Below are 19210 nucleotides of genomic sequence, written 5' to 3'. Positions count from 1 at the left end.
AGATCATGACCTGAGCCAAAACCAAGAGTCAGATGCTCAACCAACTGAGCCACCCAGGTGCCACCGGATCTGTCAATATTTATTTTATATACCTAGGTGCTCTGATGTTGGGTGCATATATATTTAAAATAGTTTTATCTTCCTGTTGAATTGAACTTCCGTCATTATGACATTCTTTGTCTCTAGAGACAGGTTTGCTTAAAGTCTACTATGATACGAATATAGCCACTCGTGATTTCTGTTGGTTACCATTTTCATGGAGTATCTTTTCCTATTCCTTCACTTTCAGCCTATGTATTTCTTCTAGGCAGCATACAGTTGGATCTTGATTTTTTAAATGTTATTTATTTATTTTTGAGAGAGAGAGAGAGAGAGCGAGAGAGCGAGTGCGAGCAGGGGAGGGGCAGAGAGAGGAGGAGACACAGAATCCGAAGCAGTTTCAGGCTCTGAGCTGTCAGCACAGAGCACAACACTGGGCTCGAACTCACGAACCGTGAGATCATAACCTGAGCCGAAGTTAGATACTTAACTGACTGAACCACCCAGGCGCCCCTGGATCTTGGTGTTTTTTTGTTTTTTGTTTTTGTTTTTTTATCCATTCAGCTGCTCTATCTTTTTAGTTGGGGGAGTTTAATATGTTTACATTTAAAGTAATTTTGATAGGGAGGGATTTGCTATTGCTATTTTGTTAACTGTTTTCTGTTTGTCTTGGGTTTGTTTGTGTTTTTTCGTTTGTTTCTTTTCTCTTTTGATGTCTTCCTTGGTGTTTCATTGGGTTGTTTTGTATTGATAGGTTTTGATTCTTTTTTTTGTGTGTGTGACTTCTATAGGTATTTTCTTAGTAGTTCTAAGGGGCTTATATAAAATATCTTATATTTATAACAGTCTCTTTTTTTTTTTTTAATTTTTTTTTTCAACGTTTATTTATTTTTGGGACAGAGAGAGACAGAGCATGAACGGGGGAGGGACAGAGAAAGAGGGAGACACAGAATCGGAAACAGGCTCCAGGCTCCGAGCCATCAGCCCAGAGCCTGACGCGGGGCTCGAACTCACGTACCGCGAGATCGTGACCTGGCTGAAGTCGGAAGCTTAACCGACTGCGCCACCCAGGCGCCCCTATAACAGTCTCTTTTAAGCTAATAACTTATCTTCATTTGTATTCAAGAACTCTCCACTTTACCTCCTTCCCTACTGATGTCTCAATTAGCATCTATTTATATTACATATCCATTAACATAATTTATAGTTACTTTAATACTTTTATCTTTTAACTTTTATAGCAGAATTTAAAAGTGATTTACCCACCACCATTATAGTAATATCCACCTTTGGTTTTATATTGCTCAAGTTATACCTGAATAAACCCAGAGGTAAAATTTATTCCTGCTAAACTCTTTGGATAAAACTGTAGTAACTAAAGCTTTAAAATTCCCAATCGTTTTCCATATTTTCAAGGTATTTTAAATATGTGACTTTAAAACTCACATGTATATTTAGTATTTTATGAGAAAACTTTATATATTGTATTAGTTTCTCAGGGCTGTCATAACAAATTACCATAAACTTGGTGGTTTAAAGCAACCGAAATTTATTCTGCCACAGTCCTGGGGCTAGAAGTTTGAAATCAAGATGTTGGCAGGGCCAAGCTTCCTCTGGAAGCTCCAAGGGAGAATCTTTATTACCTCTTCCAGCTCCTTTTGGCTCAAAGCATTCCTTGGCTTCTGGCTGCATTATTCCAGTCTCTTCCCTCATGTTCTCCTGGCCTCTACTCTGTCTCTTTACTGTGTGACTATTGTAAGGATTTAGGGTCAGATACTCCAGAATGATCTCCTCATCTTGAGATCTTTATGTCTTCCAAGACCCTTTCTCCAAATAAGATCGCATTCATGGGTTGCTGGGATTAGCACGTGGGCCTCTCTTTTCGGGGATTCAACCTACTACACACATACACTCACCACACATTAGTTACTTACACATAAGCTAATATATTGATATTGAGAAGGGAAATGGGGTTTGCAGTAGATTTTTTTCATCCTAAAATACAACTTTAGAGATAAGAAAAATACTCTGTGCACAAGAAAAAAATGAATTCCACTTTATGAAAATTTTGTGCAGTGTCTTCATAGAGAAAATATAAAGTCATTTTTCAGTTTTTTAAATTTTAAAACTTGAATGCTTCAGTTGGTGAAGCATGCAACTCTTGGTCTTGGGGTTGTGAGTTCGAGCCTCACATTGGGTGTAGAGATTACTTAAAATCTAAAGCAAAAACAAAAAACAAACTCTAATACTATATGCTGCAAATAATACAAAGTAGGCTCCATCTTTCTAATGAATAATAGATTTTTTCATAATTTATTCCCATAGTTTCCACTTCTAGTTAGTCCCCAGGATCTATTGATTTTTCTGTCCTTGCTAACTTTTATATCTGTCCTCTCCTTTCCATCCAGGTTCCTCTGACCATCCCTCCTTCCTTGTATGGTAGCCTCAGTCCTGACCTTCATAATTTCTTGCCTGAATCAATATAATAGAGCTGCTCTGGTTCCGACTATATCCTACTACCAGAATGAAGATTCCAAAACACAAATTCATTCCGTGAACTCCTGTACTTACCCTCCATTGGAACCCTCTTCCTCTTCTCAGGAGATCCTTACACACAGCCTTTAAAACCTTTCAGGATGTGACCTCTGTCTGCTTCTCAAGACTTACTTCTTGTCATTCTTCTTTTACACTCTATTCTTACATCCCACGGAATCTTCCTAACACTCCAGGTCTGCTTACACCTCCATTTCTGCGTATGTGTAGTTCCCCTGCCTTGAATATCCTTCCCCTCTGCACCTGGCTAACTGACATTTTCCTTCCAAATTTAGCGCAGCTAATCCTTTATCTGGGAAGCCTTCCTTGAATTACTCCTCTCCTAATTTCCCTTTTTATCCTATTCCCTGGATCTGGGCTAATCCAAGTGCTCTAGTGTCTTCCCCCACCCACACTTTCCTGGGACTTCCTCTGTCACGTCATTATTACATCATATTATTTTTTGTCTACTTAATTTCAATATCAGTCTTTTTCAGGGATCTTGCATTTTATTTGCATATCTCCTAGCTTGATATATAGGTATAGTATGTTTTTCATAAATATTTGTTGAAAAAAATGAATGAATGGCTGTTAGAGACTTCATTTCTGCTATCCTGAGAACACTTTATTTTCTTATAGTGTCTAGATTTCATTTCTCAGAGAATTTAGAATAAGAGTATATTATGTACAATTGTGTAATAGGATAAGCTAAGATCTCTGAGAGATGTTTTTGTCATGCCTACAGTTTAAATTCTTTACGGTTTAAATATTATAAAAACCATATGTACTTTTATCAGTTTTGATTGTATTATTTTTAATCCCCTTCACTGTTTTGCCTACCCTCCCACCCCCCTCCGCTCTAGCAACCACCGGTTTTTTCTCTACATTCAATGAAGTGTTTCTATCTTGTTGTTGTTTGTTCATTTGTTTTTTAAGAGTCCACATATGAGTGAAATCATTTGTCTTTTTCTGTCTGACTTATTTCATTTAGTGTACTACCCTGTAGGTCCATCCATGTTGTTGCAAATGGCAAGATTTGATTCCTTTTCATGGCTGAGTAACACTCCATTGTATATATCCCACACATCTTCCATTCATCTGGACACTAGGGTTGCTTCCATTTCTTGTCTATTGTAAACAATACTGCAATAAACATAGCTGTGCTTTTTGAATTGGTGTTTTCATTTCCTTTGGGTAAATACCCAGAAGTGGAATTACTGGATCAGATGATAGTTCTATTTTTAATTTTTTCAGGAACCTCCACGCTGTTTTCCAGAGCAGTTACACCAGGTTACATTCTTACCAACAGTGTGTAAGGGTTCCCTTTTCCCCACATTCTTGCCAACACTTGTCATTTCTTATCCTTTTTGATACTACTTATTTTGACTGGTGTGAGGAATTTTTAAATGAATTATTTATCATTTTTTATTCTCCAAGTAAGATGAAGTCAAAGTATCTTATCCTTTTCACTTTGCAGGAACTGATTCCTACAAGTGATAGCAATGTGGTTGTATCTCTTACACGCCTCTTTGAAGTACTACTCTGTGACGTGCTGGAAAATGATCCTACAAGCAAACATATTCGTGTTTGGATTATGGTAGGTTTTATACTTAATGGGATTTTTATTCACAGAATCAAATGTGCCTCTGGAAATGATCATTGTACTGAGGAAGGCATTATAAGATCCAGAACTATTTTTTTGGTGAGCACCGAAAGAATAACTGAAGATAATAATGAAGTTGCCCTGACCTGGTATTCCAACTAAAAAAAAAACATTTTAAAGAAAGTAACATATGCCCAAATGAACCCAAACTATCCTATTCTTATGAAAGATCATAATTTGATAAATAATACGGTGACTTAATACTAACCCAGTATCAATTTAGTGAATTAATTTTGTCTTAAGGTGAAGCCAGGATGTAGGCTGCTACAAGCTGGTTCTAAGAGACCAGAAATAGGCATCCAACTAGTGGGGGTGAGGCCAGGAGGATCCATAGAGAACGTAGTTAGGGAGGAGGCAGAGAAGGCCAAGGAACAGGACTGTGAGGGAGCCAAGGGAATAGGTTTTGTTCTCTTCCCTGCTCTGTGCTTTCATACCATCTGGCACCTTATTTGGAAATACCTTCATCTTCTCTACTGAGTCTACCTTCTCTTCTGCTCTGTGGTAAGAGTGGTTCCCTTCCATTGCTTTCCCTTCAGCTCGTTGCCACAGAAAATCTTCTACCTCCGTCACCTCACATTCCAGGGTTTCCTGCTCAGCTTCCCCTCCTTTCCTCCTCTCCTTTCACCTTTATTAGAAGAAATAGAACAGACATGTTTGAAGCATAATTTATTTGTATCCCCTTTTGTCTCCCAAAGTTTGAAACTGCCTTTTACAGAACTAGTTTTTAATATTGTTCCATACCTATCAATGTTACCTGCTTATAAATTAAAAGTATTTTATGAATAGCTCACCTGTATAACCTTCATGGTATATATGTATATGTATATATGTATGTATATGTGTATATATGTGTATGTGTGTGTGCATATATATATATATACACATTTTTTAAAAGTTTTATTCTGTTGGTAAGCCTAAATTCCCTCTATTTTTTTTTAATGGTTTAAAATCATTTTTAAAGACTAATATAAATTGGGGTGCCTGGGTGGCTCAGTCAGTTAAGGATCTGACTATTTTGGCTCGGGTCGTGATCTCACAGTCGTGAGATCTGGCCCCAAGTCTGGCTCTGTGCTGAGTATGGAGACTACTTAAGATATATTCTCTCTCTCTCTCTCTCCCACTCTCTCTCTCTCCCTCCCTCCCTCCCCCCCCTCCTCCCCTCCCCCGCCTCCTCTCCCTCTCCCTCTGCCTCCCCCTCAAAAAAAAAAAAAAAAAAGACTACTATAAATTGATACCTGGTTAAAATTTTTCTCTTGAAAATATATATAAATTTGATAGATTTTTTAAACTAGATAAGGCATGTACCTAGAGTAAAATTCAAAAGGCAAAAGCAGGTTTTCTATCCATACTAGTGCCCTAGCCATTCTCAAGGCAAATACCATTACCTGCCTTAAGTAGCCTGCCGGAGGTATTTGATCCATACTCTCTTTTATGTGAATACATGTTTTACACATGTTAACATACTATGCATGCAGATTTGTACCTTTCTCACAATATACCTTAGAGATTGTCCATATCCGTATACTTATTGAGTTACCTTTTTAAACAGCTGCGTGTATTCCAATATGCATAGCATAATCCAATTAAATAGAGCCCTATTGAAGAACATTTGGGTCGCTCCTTATCTTTGGCTGTCACCAGCAGTGCTGCAGTAAATATTCTTATGTATACATCATTTTGACAGGTGGTAATATATTCAAGGATAAACTCCTAAAAGAGAAATTCCTAGATCACTTGGCATGGACATTTTAAATTTAGATAGATAGTGCTAGAGAAATAACGCTCTCTGTGACTTAACTGTGCTCCATTCCACTTTACCTGGACATCTGACCCTTTCTAAATATGTTAACCAGGCCTCCTTAATATGTAAAATTTTAGTTAATTTGTGAGAAATTTATTTTAAATTATTAGTTTAAATTAAAACAATTTTTTAACCAACAGGCTTCCTTCGTATTTTCTTTGATTTGGTCCGTTGGAGGGAGTTGTGATACAGAGGGTCGGATTGTTTTTGACAACTTCCTACGGTTAATCATAATGGGAAGAGACGTAAACAACCCGGTGCCAGACTCTGTGGGTAAATGGGAATGCCACTTTGATGAAAAAGGCCTAGTCTATGACTACATGTATGAGGTATGATATAAAATACTTGGTATGGTAAGTTACAAAACACAAAGTCTTGGGTCAGCAGGCAAAACTGGGTTCCCAGTTGTTTTGACCCCTGTGGTTGGTGTTTTAGTCCCTTCTCTTTAGCTTCTCCTCCTTTAACTTGTGGACAGTGTAGATAACTTTCTTTAAAGATAATTTTATAATTTCAGATTTAAGTTAAATATATTTTCTCCACTTAAAAATAATAATTTACGGGTTGCCTGGGTGGCTCAGTCGGTTAAGTGTCTGAGTCTTGATTTTGGCTCATGTCATGATCTCACAGGTCATGAGTTTGAGCCCCACATCAGACTCTGTGCTGACAGTGTGGAGCCTGCTTGGGATTCTTTCTCTCTCTCTCTCTCTGCCTCTTCCCCAAACACTTGCTCTCTCTCTTCCTCTCTCAAGGATAAATGGACATTAAAAAATAATAATTTGCAAAAAGATTCTTTTAAACAGCAAGCACCTGAATAATCATTTGATTCATGCAAATTTTACTTCAGAGACATACGATCTGTGGAGGGCTTTGTTACAACTTTAACTAAATCTCGGGATTTATAGATAGAGAAGCATGCCTAGAAAGGTGAGTGGCTAGCAGAGCCAGGACTTGAATCCAGCTCTCCTGACTACTAGTGTGGAAATCTTTCCCCAACACCATGCTAATATAGAATTTTAAGAATATGGCCAGAGAGAGAGAGAGAGAGAGAGAGAGAGAGAGAGAGAGTTTCATCTTCATTAATCATAGTGGGAAGTGAAAAAAAAAATCTCTAAAACTAAAAAATCAAGAGATGATCACACAATTAGATTCTTTGAGTTGGAGGTGAATCCCAAAATGTCCAGCTTAAAGAGGCAAAGGTAGTTGCTACTGGAGAGGAGAAAACGAGAGTGGGAAACTGCTCTTTTTCTTAACCTTTGTAAAAGTTTTAACTCTAAAATATGCGCATATGTAACTTTGATAAAAATAAAAGCTAAAACCTAAAAAAAATAAGAATATGAATTACTAAAGACATATACACTCAAACTTGGAAAATTACCACCATCCAGACACATACCATATACATACACAATTTGCTGGAAAACAGGAAAAGATTTTTCAATGCCAGCCATAGCACTGAAGCAGGGGGATAATTAATCCAAAGATAAATGTGTGTTTCTTAAATAGGGTGGCGGATTCATAGGTGCTTATTAATCTACTTCATGACTATAAAATGTCATGTTATTTTAGATGAATTATTCTTACAGAAAGTTTTTATTATGATAGACTAGGGTTTTTAAAAGCGAATATGATAACAGTATGTTAAAAAGAGACTTTCAGATATCAAGTGCATGATTCTATTTTAAAACTTATGTTCTCTTGTAGTTGAAAAACCGAGGTCGCTGGGTCCACTGGAATGAATTAATTAAAAGTGCTTATCTAGGAGAAAAACATGTCAAGATTCAAGATATAATAGTCCCTACAATGGACACAATTAGATATACATTTCTAATGGATTTGAGTATTACCTATGCAAAGTAAGAAATTCTTATGAAAATGCATTTTAAATATAACAGTGCCATTCTAATAGGATCATAGGATTTTTGAAGTAAACTTAAAGGTAATCCATTTTCAGATAATGGAGACCCTCGGGGACTAATTGACATGCTAGCAGTGACCTCTGTTACTAGTGGTAAACCTAGAATCCAGGTTTTTCTCCTGCCTACTCCAGAAAATTACCCGCCATATTTGTTGCCTCATAAACCACTTTATATTTCTTGTATTTGTAACAGCAGACTAAAAGTCAGTTGCAGTTGGTGAAAGGCGTGCATTCTACTCACAAGTTCAATATGCTCCTGAGTATCAGACACACTATGATCCACAACCTCCCACTTAGAATTTTTCAAGTATGTCCTATGCCAGTTAGTTCTTCATAGCTTAAGATGAACGTGGAGATCTCAGACTTAAATCAGAAGAGCCCATCAAAGAAGAGGACAGGAAACTGATCAAAAGTCTAGTCTGTACTGTAGGCATATTCATACCAACTTTCTTAATAACATTTCTGTAGTTATTTTTCTTTTAAAACATTAGGCATAATTTATCATTGATGCTATTTAAATGAGACAAGCTTACATAGTGTGCATGAATGTCATGGTTTATTTGTTTTTGATGAAGAACCTGTTTTTACGTGAATTTTGTGACAATTTTATCTTTTTAATTAAAGAAGAAACAGAAAAAAATAGCCCGTGAGGTACATTATTTCTATTGTTAGATTAAAAAATTTTTTAATCCAGTATAATTAACATACAGTGTTATACGTTAGTTTCAGGTTTACAATATAGTGATTCAAAACTTCTATACATTACTCAGTGCTTATTTGTTAAAATTTTACATGTAGAGGCTAATATTGAAAAGAAAAAGGAATGGAAGGCACTTGCCAATTCTGGGGATATCCTAGTATAAGAATTCTTTTCCCCTTTTGTGCCATGAACCATTTGTCAGAATAATGCTTTTTTAAAATGTTTTTATTATTTTTTAGGATAATGCTTTTAAATGAATACATACAAATACAAAATTGTGAAGGAAAGGACATATTGAAATACATTTACTAAAATATTGAACAAATTTGACCTATGTTTGTGTAATTCATGTTTGTTAACACATTAAGATCGATGATCTAGCAGTGAGTCTGATGCCCATCACAATTTTGAAGAAGTAATAAGCATAAGTGATATTTTTGAGATACCTGTAACCATTGTAATATTTAGAATATTATCTGTGATTTCTATTGGTGACAAAGACACAGGTACTATTGATACAATTGCTCCATTTTAGTTAAGGATAGTAAAAGCAAAGATACAACTTTTTTGTCATCCAAGTTCACAGATTCTCTGAACGCTAGGAATTTCTTCCATTGGTCCTGGGCCCCAAGTTAAGAACAGTATTTTATTTTATTTATTTTTTAATTTTTTTAATGTTTGTTTATTTTTGAGAGACAGAGCATGAGCAGGGGAGGGGCAGAGAGCGAGGGAGGCACAGAATACAGAGCAGGCTCGAGGCTCTGAGCTGTCAGCATGGAGCCCGAGGTGGGACACAAACTCACAAACTGTGAGATCATGACCTGAGCAGAGGTCAGATGCTCAACCAACTGAGTCACCCAGGTGCCCCAAGAACAGGATTTTATTAAAAAAATTTTTTTTAACAAATAGTTGTCTATAAGGCAAGTGTTACTCAGACTGAAACATGTAGATGAAGTTTCAGGGGCCACCATAGTTCTTTTTTTTTTTTTTTTTTCTAATTTCTATTTAATTTATTTTTTTAATTTACATCCAAGTTAGCATATAGTGTAACAATGATTTCTGGAGTAGATTCCTTAATGCCCCTTGCCCTTTTAGCCTGTCTCCCTTCCCACAACCCCTCCAGCAACCCTCTGTTTTCCATATTTAAGAGTCTCTTATGTTTTTGTCCCCCTTCCTGTTTTTATATTATTTTTGCTTCCCTTCCATTATGTTCATCTGTTTTGTATCTTAAAGTCTTCATATGAGTGAAGTCATATGATATTTCTCTTTCTCTGACTGACTTATTTTGCTTAGCATAATAGCCTCTAGTTCCATCCACGTAGTTGCAAATGGCAAGATTTCATTCTTTTTGATTGCTGAGTAATACTTCATTGTATATATATATATACCACATCTTCTTTATCCATTCATCCATTGGTAGACATTTGGGCTCTTTCCATACTTTGGCTATTGTTGATAGCAGTGCTGTAAACATTGGGGTATGTGTGACCTTATGAATCAGCATTCCTGTATCCTTTGGGTAAATTCCTAGTAGTGGAACTCCTGGGTCATAGGGTAGTTTTATTTTTAATTTTTTGAGGAACCTCCATACTGTTTTCCAGAGTGGCTGCACCAGCTTGCATTTCCACCAGCAGCACAAAAGAGATCCTCTTTCTCCGCATCCTCACCAACATCTGTTGTTGCCTGAGTTGTTAATGTTAGCCATTCTGACAGGTGTGAGGTGGTATCTCCTTGTGGTTTTGATTTGTATTTCCCAGATGATGAGTGATGTTGAGCATTTTTTCATGTGTCGGTTGGCCATCTGGATGAATTCTTCGGAGAAATGTCTATTCATGTCTTTTGCCCATTTCTTCACTGGATTATTTGTGTTTTGGGTGTTGAGTTTGAGAAGTTCTTGATAGATTTGGATACTAACCCTTTATCTGATATGTCATTTGCAAATATCTTCTCCCATTCTGTTGGTTGCCTTTTAGTTTTGCTGATTTTTCCTTCGCTGTGTAGAAGCTTTTTATTTTGATAAGATCCCAATAGTTCATTTTTGCTTTTGTTTCCCTTGCCTCTGGAGACGGGTTGAGTAAGAAGTTGCTGCGGCCAAGGTCAAAGAGGTTTTGCCTGCTTTCTCCTCAAGGATTTTGATGGCTTCCTGTCTTACATTGAGGTCTTTCATCCATTTTGAGTTTATTTTTGTGTATGGTGCAAGAAAGTGGTCCAGGTTCATTCTTCTGCGTGTCACTGTCCAGTTTTCCCAGCACCACTTGCTGAAGAGATTGTCTTTATTCCATTGGATATTCTTTCCTGCTTTGTCAAAGATTAGTTGGCCATATGTTTGTGGGTCCATTTCTGGGTTCTCTATTCTGTTCCATTGATCTGAGTGTCTGTTCTTGTGCCTGTATGGGCCACTGTAGTTCTAAAAGAACTTTAATTTTATGGTGCTTCAGTGATAATTTTTAAAATTAATATTAGCATAATTTGGGTCCCTTAGATGACCGTGTACAACAGGACACTGCTTCTCAGCTTTAGCATCCATCCTTGTGTTTGTCTTTATGTATTGTGGGGTGCCAAATTATCACTCAGAGTGTCGGTATTTAATTTTTAATTCTAAACAAGATTTCCACTGTGATTCCCCACAGTTCTGTGGACATAAATTCATAGGATTTTTTTTTTCCTTTTTAAATTAGTTATGATCACTCAAGAATGAGAAACCCTGGGGCTTCTGGGTAGCTTAGTCAGTTAAGTTTCTGACTTTGGCTCAGGTTCATGGATTTGAGCCCCACATCCAGCTCTCTGTTGTCAGCACAGAGCCTGCTTCACATCCTCTGTTCCCCTATCTCTCTGCCCCTCCCCACTTGTACTCTCTCTCTCTAAAATAAATAAAACATTAAATAAAAAAAAGAATGAGAAACTCTGCTTGAGGCCCCACTGAATTGAGAACTCCTTAGAGTTTACTTTTAGACAAGTGTTTCTTTTTTTTTAATTTTTTAATGTTTATTTATTCTTGAGAGAGAGACAGTGTTTGAGTGGGGGAGGGTGAAAGAGAGAGGGAGACACAGAATCTGAAGCAGGCTCCAGGCTCTGAGCTGTCAGCACAGAGCCTGACGTGGCGCTTTAGACAAATGTTTCTAAAGGCTATTCTAAAATGCTATTTTAGATTTTAAAATCCGGTTAAGAGGTATATATCACTATTAGCTTTAGACTTCATGGTCACCTAGTTTTTACTAACAGTGAAACAGCCTAATCCTGTCTTAATGTCTCACCTTATTAGTCTCTTCCACATTGCACCCGCTTGCCCATAACTCCAACTGAAAGTACAAAAATACATCCCTTTTCTGAGGAGACAAGCTTTAGCTTTCTTTTCTGAAAAGCAAAGCATGTTATTACTTGTTTATGAGTGGTTTTGCATATAGTAATGTTACATCTGTCCAAATAATAGTTTGATACTATTAAAGTCTCAGTAACAGTAAACGAAGTGTGTGCCAGTCCTCACTTTTTTTCCAGTCTTACATGATTAAAACATGAATTTTTAGATGAAGGTGATTTGATTATTTAAGTTTGCAACCAATTTCAGCCTTCTTCAGTAAAAATGTTATTCTGTCTTTTTCCCTTTCAAATGATATGTTCATTGTTTTCATAAAGGCCATTGCTTTTTGTGGGTCCAACCGGTACAGGAAAATCAGTGTATGTGAAGGATAAACTAATGAATCACTTGGAAAAGGACCAGTATTTCCCTTTTTATATTAATTTCTCTGCACGGACCAGTGCCAACCAGGTTCAGGTTAGTTTAAAGCCAGAAACATGGGTCAATAATGAACTTTTTTACCTTACTTGATTAGTTTTTAAAATTGTATATTAAGGGTGGGAGGGAGGGGAGGGTGGGTGATGGGTATAGAGGAGGGCATCTTTTGGGATGAGCACTGGGTGTTGTATGGAAACCAATTTGATAAATTATGAGCAGCTGTGTAAATCTTCTATAAATTTAAGTAAAACTAAAGAACTCTTGGTTTTTGCATTGTAAGTAAGTTTCTGGGTTTTTTTTTTTAATTTTTTATTTAGTTTTGAGAAAGAGCACAAGTGGGAGCAGGGGAGGGACAGAGAGAGGGGAACAGAAGGTTCTAAGTGGGCTCTGTGCTGACAGCAGGGAGCCAGATGTGGGGCTCCATGACCTGAGTGGAAGTCAGGGGCTTAATTGCTTAATCAGCTGAGCCACCCAGGCACCCCTATAAGTAAGGTTTTAAAAACAAGTTTTAAGGCAAAAGTTCAAGAGAGCATTTTTAAAAAAATTTATGTTCCCATCTGTATTAATTAAATTTTGGGGTTGAAAAATCTATAAAGAGCTCATCAAACTCCACACCCGAAAAACAAATAACCCAGTGAAGAAATGGGCAGAAAACATGAATAGACACTTCTCTAAAGAAGACATCCGGATGGCCAACAGGCACATGAAAAGATGTTCAACGTCGCTCCTTATCAGGGAACTACAAATCAAAACCACACTCAGATACCACCTCACGCCAGTCAGAGTGGCCAAAATGAAGAAATCAGGAGACTATAGATGCTGGAGAGGATGTGGAGAAACAGGAACCCTCTTGCACTGTTGGTGGGAATGCAAATTGGTGCAGCCGCTCTGGAAAGCAGTGTGGAGGTTCCTCAGAAAATTAAAAATAGACCTACCCTATGACCCAGCAATAGCACTGCTAGGAATTTATCCAAGGGATACAGGAGTACTGATGCATAGGGGCACCTGTACCCCAATGTTTATAGCGGCACTCTCAACAATAGCCAAATTATGGAAAGAGCCTAAATGTCCATCAACTGATGAATGGATAAAGAAATTGTGGTTTATATACACAATGGAATACTACGTGGCAATGAGAAAAAATGAAATATGGCCTTTTGTAGCAACATGGATGGAACTGGAGAGTGTGATGCTAAGTGAAATAAGCCATACAGAGAAAGACAGATACCATATGGTTTCACTCTTATGTGGATCCTGAGAAACATAACAGAAACCCATGGGGGAGGGGAAGGAAAAAAAAAAAAAAAAAAAAGAGGTTAGAGTGGGAGAGAGCCAAAGCATTAGAGACTGTTAAAAACTGAGAACAAACTGAGGGTTGATGGGGGGTGGGAGGGAGGGCAGGGTGGGTGATGGGTATTGAGGAGGGCACCTTTTGGGATGAGCACTGGGTGTTGTATGGAAACCAATTTGACAGTAAATTTCATATATTAAAAAATAAAATAAAATAAAATAAAAAAATAAAAAAAAAATAAATTTTGGGGTTGAATATTGATTTTTATTTTAAGCTTGCCTATTTAAAAACAAAGGATAAGAGGCACCCCAGTTGAGGCGCCTGGGTGGCTCAATCAGTTAAGCAACCAACTCTTTTTTTTTTTTTTTTTTTCAACGTTTTTTATTTATTTTTGGGACAGAGAGAGACAGAGCATGAACGGGGGAGGGGCAGAGAGAGAGGGAGACACAGAATCGGAAACAGGCTCCAGGCTCCGAGCCATCAGCCCAGAGCCTGACGCGGGGCTCGAACTCACGGACCGCGAGATCGTGACCTGGCTGAAGTCGGACGCTTAACCGACTGCGCCACCCAGGCGCCCCGTCCAACTTTTGATTTTGGCTCAGATCATGATCTTACGGTTCCTGGGATGGATCCCCAAGTCTGGCTCTGTGCTGACAGTGGGGACTGCTTGGGATTCTCTCTCTTCTGCTTTCTCTGCCCCTTCCTTGCTCACACACACATGTGTGCACTCTCTCTCAAATAAATTTTGAAAACATAAAAGGACACCAACATAATAATGTTGGAACCACATTCAAAGGAACATTTTTGCATGATTGCTAAATTATTGAGCTTTGTCATCCTTTTTTATAAGCACCAGAAGAAGCCACAGTTGATTTCTTAACTGCAGAAGACACCGGGGGAGAGAAAGAGAGAACAAGAAATTTCAACTGTTCTTTTTAAACTTTCCTAGAGGGTCCCTAAGGGTGTTTACTGCCTACTGAAGCTCTGTCCATGAAAGATCTTTCAAACTGTGGATTTTTGTATGATCTTAGGTGACAATAGGTGACAGGAACCTAGCAGCTGGGCATCCCCATCTTTGTGCCAAGTTTAAAGTACTGCATGAGACCCTTTCTAGTCACCATTTTAATCATCCATGCCTAAATTCATGTGTGTCCATTCTCACCTGACCTATGGGACTCATTTCTGTTGTTTTAAGCCTACAGAATTCCCTTAATTTCAGAGTCGTATAAATTTAGATTCATGCTTTTAGACATTAAGTTAAAGTTAATAGGTATGTTGGGGTATCCAATGAGGAAAATATTTTGCATTTGTGTGCAATATAAATATATAAATAGGTATGTATGTAATAATTCTGAGCCCGTAGAAGAATTTCAGTAAATGCTTTTTGATGTTGAATATAAGGTTTGATATCACCCTAAAAATGAATAAATATAAACACACAAGAGTGCTTCTTGTCATTATTTCCTTATACAATTAGACTGTAAATTCTTTTTTTTTCCCCCTAATGTTAAGTATGGCTTTAAATACTACTCTTCTTTATATTTTAGAATATTATTATGGCTAGATTGGATAAAAGACGCAAAGGAGTTTTTGGACCACCTATGGGAAAGAAGTGTGTAATTTTTATAGATGACATGAATATGCCTGCATTGGAGAAATACGGAGCTCAACCTCCTATTGAATTATTACGACAATTTTTTGACTGTGGGAACTGGTAACTATTTAACTCAAGTTTTAATTAGCCATGCTAAAGTCATTTTTGTTCTCTTTTTCTATTTGACTCACATCAAAGTAATACATGTTTTCAATATTTATGGAAAAAAATGGTTGCTTAGATTTTCCTCTACAGAAATTTTTAGAAGACTTTTCTATACCTTTTGATGACATTCTGTCCTCTGAACGTGTGAGTTAGATTACTGGGATGGGTAATCCGGTATTGGAAATGTATTTATTCAATAATGTAGTAAACTCTTTCCTTTTCAACTATTATTTTCAGTCACTGAAAATAACTTACAGATTACATCTTTCAAAGTTCCATTCTCCCAGGGCTGAGAATTTGTGGGTAGGCTTCAAACTAAGGAACCATAATCAGCACCCTATGCCTCTGCTGCTTTAAATTTCTGTATTTTATGTGACTGCCATATCTTTGAGATAGGACTGCCATATCTTTGAGAAAGATTTGTCAAAACCATTTTGGTTTTGACAGCAATTTCATAGATAATTCTTCCGCTCCCTCCATCCCATTTTTATGATGATATGATTAGTTTCCAATATGTGAGATATTGTATTTTTTAGTTAGGATTAGTAATTCTTCATTCCCTCCTCTTAAATATACTTCCCTAAGGCCCCAGTATGCATGGTTTTTCGTTTGTTTGTTTGTTTGTTTGTTAATCAAAGGCAAGGGTAGACTAATGTTGAAGCTAAGTCATATTTTTGAAATACATTTTTGTTATTACTACAGACCCTTGGAATCCTGCCTCCAGGAGATAACTCCTATTCCTTCAAGGTGTTTTTTTTCTATACAAATACATTTTTATTAAAAAAAAAATTTTTTAACGTTTATTTATTTTTGGGACAGAGAGAGACAGAGCATGAACAGGGGAGGGGCAGAGAGAGAGGGAGACACAGAATCAGAAACAGGCTCCAGGCTCCGAGCCATCAGCCCAGAGCCCGACGCGGGGCTCGAACTCACAGACTGAGAGATCGTGACCTGAGCTGAAGTTGGATGCTTAACCGACTGAGCCACCCAGGCGCCCCTACATTTTTATTTTAAAAAACAGACATGTTATACAATGTTTTAGAACTTATTTTCACTTAAAAATTTATCTTGAGCACCACCTATTCATGTTGTTTATTTCATTCATTTTATTGGCCTTTTATTTTTTCATTTCATTGGCTTTTAATACAATTTAGTTGTGTAGATCCTGCCATAATTTATTTAACAAGCCCCCTACTGATAGTTATTAGGGTTGTTGCCAAAAACCAAGTCATATTTTCATACTTTTTGTTAGGAGTACTATTAGACTAAGGACTGCCTATATAGATTTCTCCCACATTCCCTGCCCCCATTTTGTAAGAACTTCAATATTAAAGGACTTAATTGCCTGTTAGAAATAGGCACATTTTCACTCTGGTTCCAACTAAGTTGAGCCATTTATATATTCCTTTCTGATTAAAACTTCTTTGGAGCTTTGCTATTCCCCCATTGTGTCTCTCTTTACATAACAAAAGCATTACAGGTACTATTTAGGCATCTTTATGTGCTCTGAAGATAAGATCTGAGATGCGAAAACAAAATCAGGACTTTGCTGTAAGTAACCGGATGACTATATAATTTATTGTTCGGACTGGGACATTCCTAAGCACAAAAGGGGAGTGTTATTAATAATGACTCCAGGCAAGCACAAACCAGAATTGTCCTAGGCAAAATGGCATATGTGGTCACCCTACCTATAACCAGCTGCAAACAAGAATGATCTCTCATCCATGCTTCTGGATTTGGAGTGAGGGAGGAAAAAGTAGAGAGTCAAACTGGAAAGGGAAGGGTAAAATGAAAGGACATTATAGATACCCAGAATTTGGCAACAGAATCAGTGTCACTGGAAGGAGAAACAGGACACTGCTTTAAAAAACATTCTCTTCTGGGGTCCGTGGGTGGCTCAGTTGGTTAAGCATCCGACTTAGCTCAGGTCATGATCTCGCGGTCAGTGAGTTCCAGCCCCGCGTTGGATTCTGTGCTGACAGCTCAAAGCGTGGAGACTCCTTTGGATTCTGTGTCTCTGGCTGTCTCTGCCCCTGCCCCACTTGCACTCTGTCTCTCTCAAAAATACATAAACATTAAAAAACACACACCACACACATTCTCTTCACAGACTGGTGGTTGCCTGAGGCAGGGGTTGGGGGATGGGTGAAATAGGTGAAGGGAGTCATAAGGTACAAATTTCCAGTTATATAATGGGTAAGTCTGAGGGATGTAATGGATAGCATGGTGAATATAGTTAATAATACTGTATTGCATATTTGAAAGTAGCTAGGAGAGTGGATTTTGAAAGTTATCACAAGAAATATTTTGTTATCATGTGTAGTGATGGATGTTAACTTGACTTACTGGGGTAATTGTTTTGCAATATATACAAATATGGAATCATTATGTTGTGCACCTGAAAGGAATATAATGTTATATCAAATAAAAAAATATTTTTAATTATTTTTGTTTTTCTACTCCAAGCATTTTCTAGGGTTCTTCCCTTTATTTATTTAAAACAAATTTTAAATGTTTGTTTATTTTTGAGAGAGAGAGGCGGGGGAGGGGCAGAGAGAGGGAGACAGAATCCGAAGCAGGCTCCAGGCTCTGAGCTGTAGGCATGAAGCCCAATGCAGGGCTGAAACCCACGAACCAGGAGATCATGACCTGAGCTAAAGTTGGACACTCAACTGACTGAGCCATCCAGTACCCCTAGGGTTCTTTCTTTTAGAGACGCTAAAATCAGATTACATTTCTAGGCAGATCAACATTTCATTCTATCTTTACTGGCTTATAACTGATTGCTTTGGAATTTTTATGTGCTTTCAAGGTATGACCTTAAGGATACAAGTAAAATCACATTGGTTGACATAGAGCTGATGGCTGCCATGGGCCCTCCAGGTGGTGGAAGAAATCCAGTCACTCCTCGTTTTATTCGACATTTCAACATCTGCTCTATTAATACTTTCAGTGACGAAACTATGGTCCGAATCTTCTCCTCAATTGTAGCATTCTACCTTAGGACTCATGAGTTTCCTCCAGAGTACTTTTTAATTGGGAACCAACTTGTCAGTGGGACAATGGAGGTGAGCAAATAATGCAATATAAAATGTTTTAGTATTTCATATATTCCTCATTTGGTCCTTTTTTTTTTTTTAACATTTTTTTCTTAGTCATTTACTTTGGTCTTTGGTATCTAAGAAACTGTTAAGGAGGCTTGAGAACAGGAAGATCAGAGGCTTTGAAATCAGGGAATCTAACTGGGTTTGAGCCTTGATTGCTATTTCCTAGCTATAAGTGGCCTAGAGAAAGTAATTTGAACTTCTAGAAACTCAGTTTTTTAATCACTAACATGGAAGATAGCACCTATTTCACAAGGTTGTTATAAGGAAATAATTTAGAATCAGTATCTGCCACACCACAGGGGTTTCCCTAATTGTTAGGTTTCTACCCTGGTGTTTATTAATTTTCTTTTTCTTCCCTTCTAATCTGCATGTTTGTCTTTAAAAAGAAATAGAGGGAGTGCCTGGCTGGCTTATTTGGTAGAGCATGCAACTCTTGATCTTGGGGTTGTGAGTTCTAGCCCCACATTGGGCATAGAGCCTAGATAGATAGATAGGGAGATAAATAGGTGAGATAGATAGGGAGATAAATAGGGGAGATAGGGAGATAGGGAGATGGTGAGGGTGGGGGACTTTAGCTTATGAATGCATCCTTTTTAGTCATACAACATAATTTAGGAGTAGCAGTGAAAAAATATAATAGTAAGGAAACACAAGGGTGGGAACAGAA

The 19210-nt window shown here is 37.5% G+C and overlaps 1 protein-coding gene across 2 annotated transcripts in view; it reads left to right on the top strand.

Annotated features, from left to right (window-relative positions):
- DNAH12 (dynein axonemal heavy chain 12) overlaps positions 1 to 19210 on the top strand; it is a 211253-nt gene that overhangs the window by 88263 nt on the left and 103780 nt on the right. For both annotated transcript variants that reach the window (XM_081794954.1, XM_081794955.1), the window contains 6 exons: positions 4049 to 4168; positions 6176 to 6364; positions 7737 to 7888; positions 12284 to 12422; positions 15222 to 15388; positions 18249 to 18504. In XM_081794954.1, coding sequence (XP_081651080.1) covers positions 4049 to 4168; positions 6176 to 6364; positions 7737 to 7888; positions 12284 to 12422; positions 15222 to 15388; positions 18249 to 18504 — 1023 coding nt within the window. The remainder of the gene's footprint in view (positions 1 to 4048; positions 4169 to 6175; positions 6365 to 7736; positions 7889 to 12283; positions 12423 to 15221; positions 15389 to 18248; positions 18505 to 19210) is intronic.

The sequence above is a fragment of the Panthera onca genome, chromosome A2 (assembly GCF_046562875.1).
Source record: "Panthera onca isolate mPanOnc1 chromosome A2, mPanOnc1 haplotype 2, whole genome shotgun sequence".
Classification (NCBI taxonomy): Eukaryota; Metazoa; Chordata; class Mammalia; order Carnivora; family Felidae; genus Panthera; species Panthera onca.
This window is presented reverse-complemented; position numbering and strand designations above follow the sequence as displayed.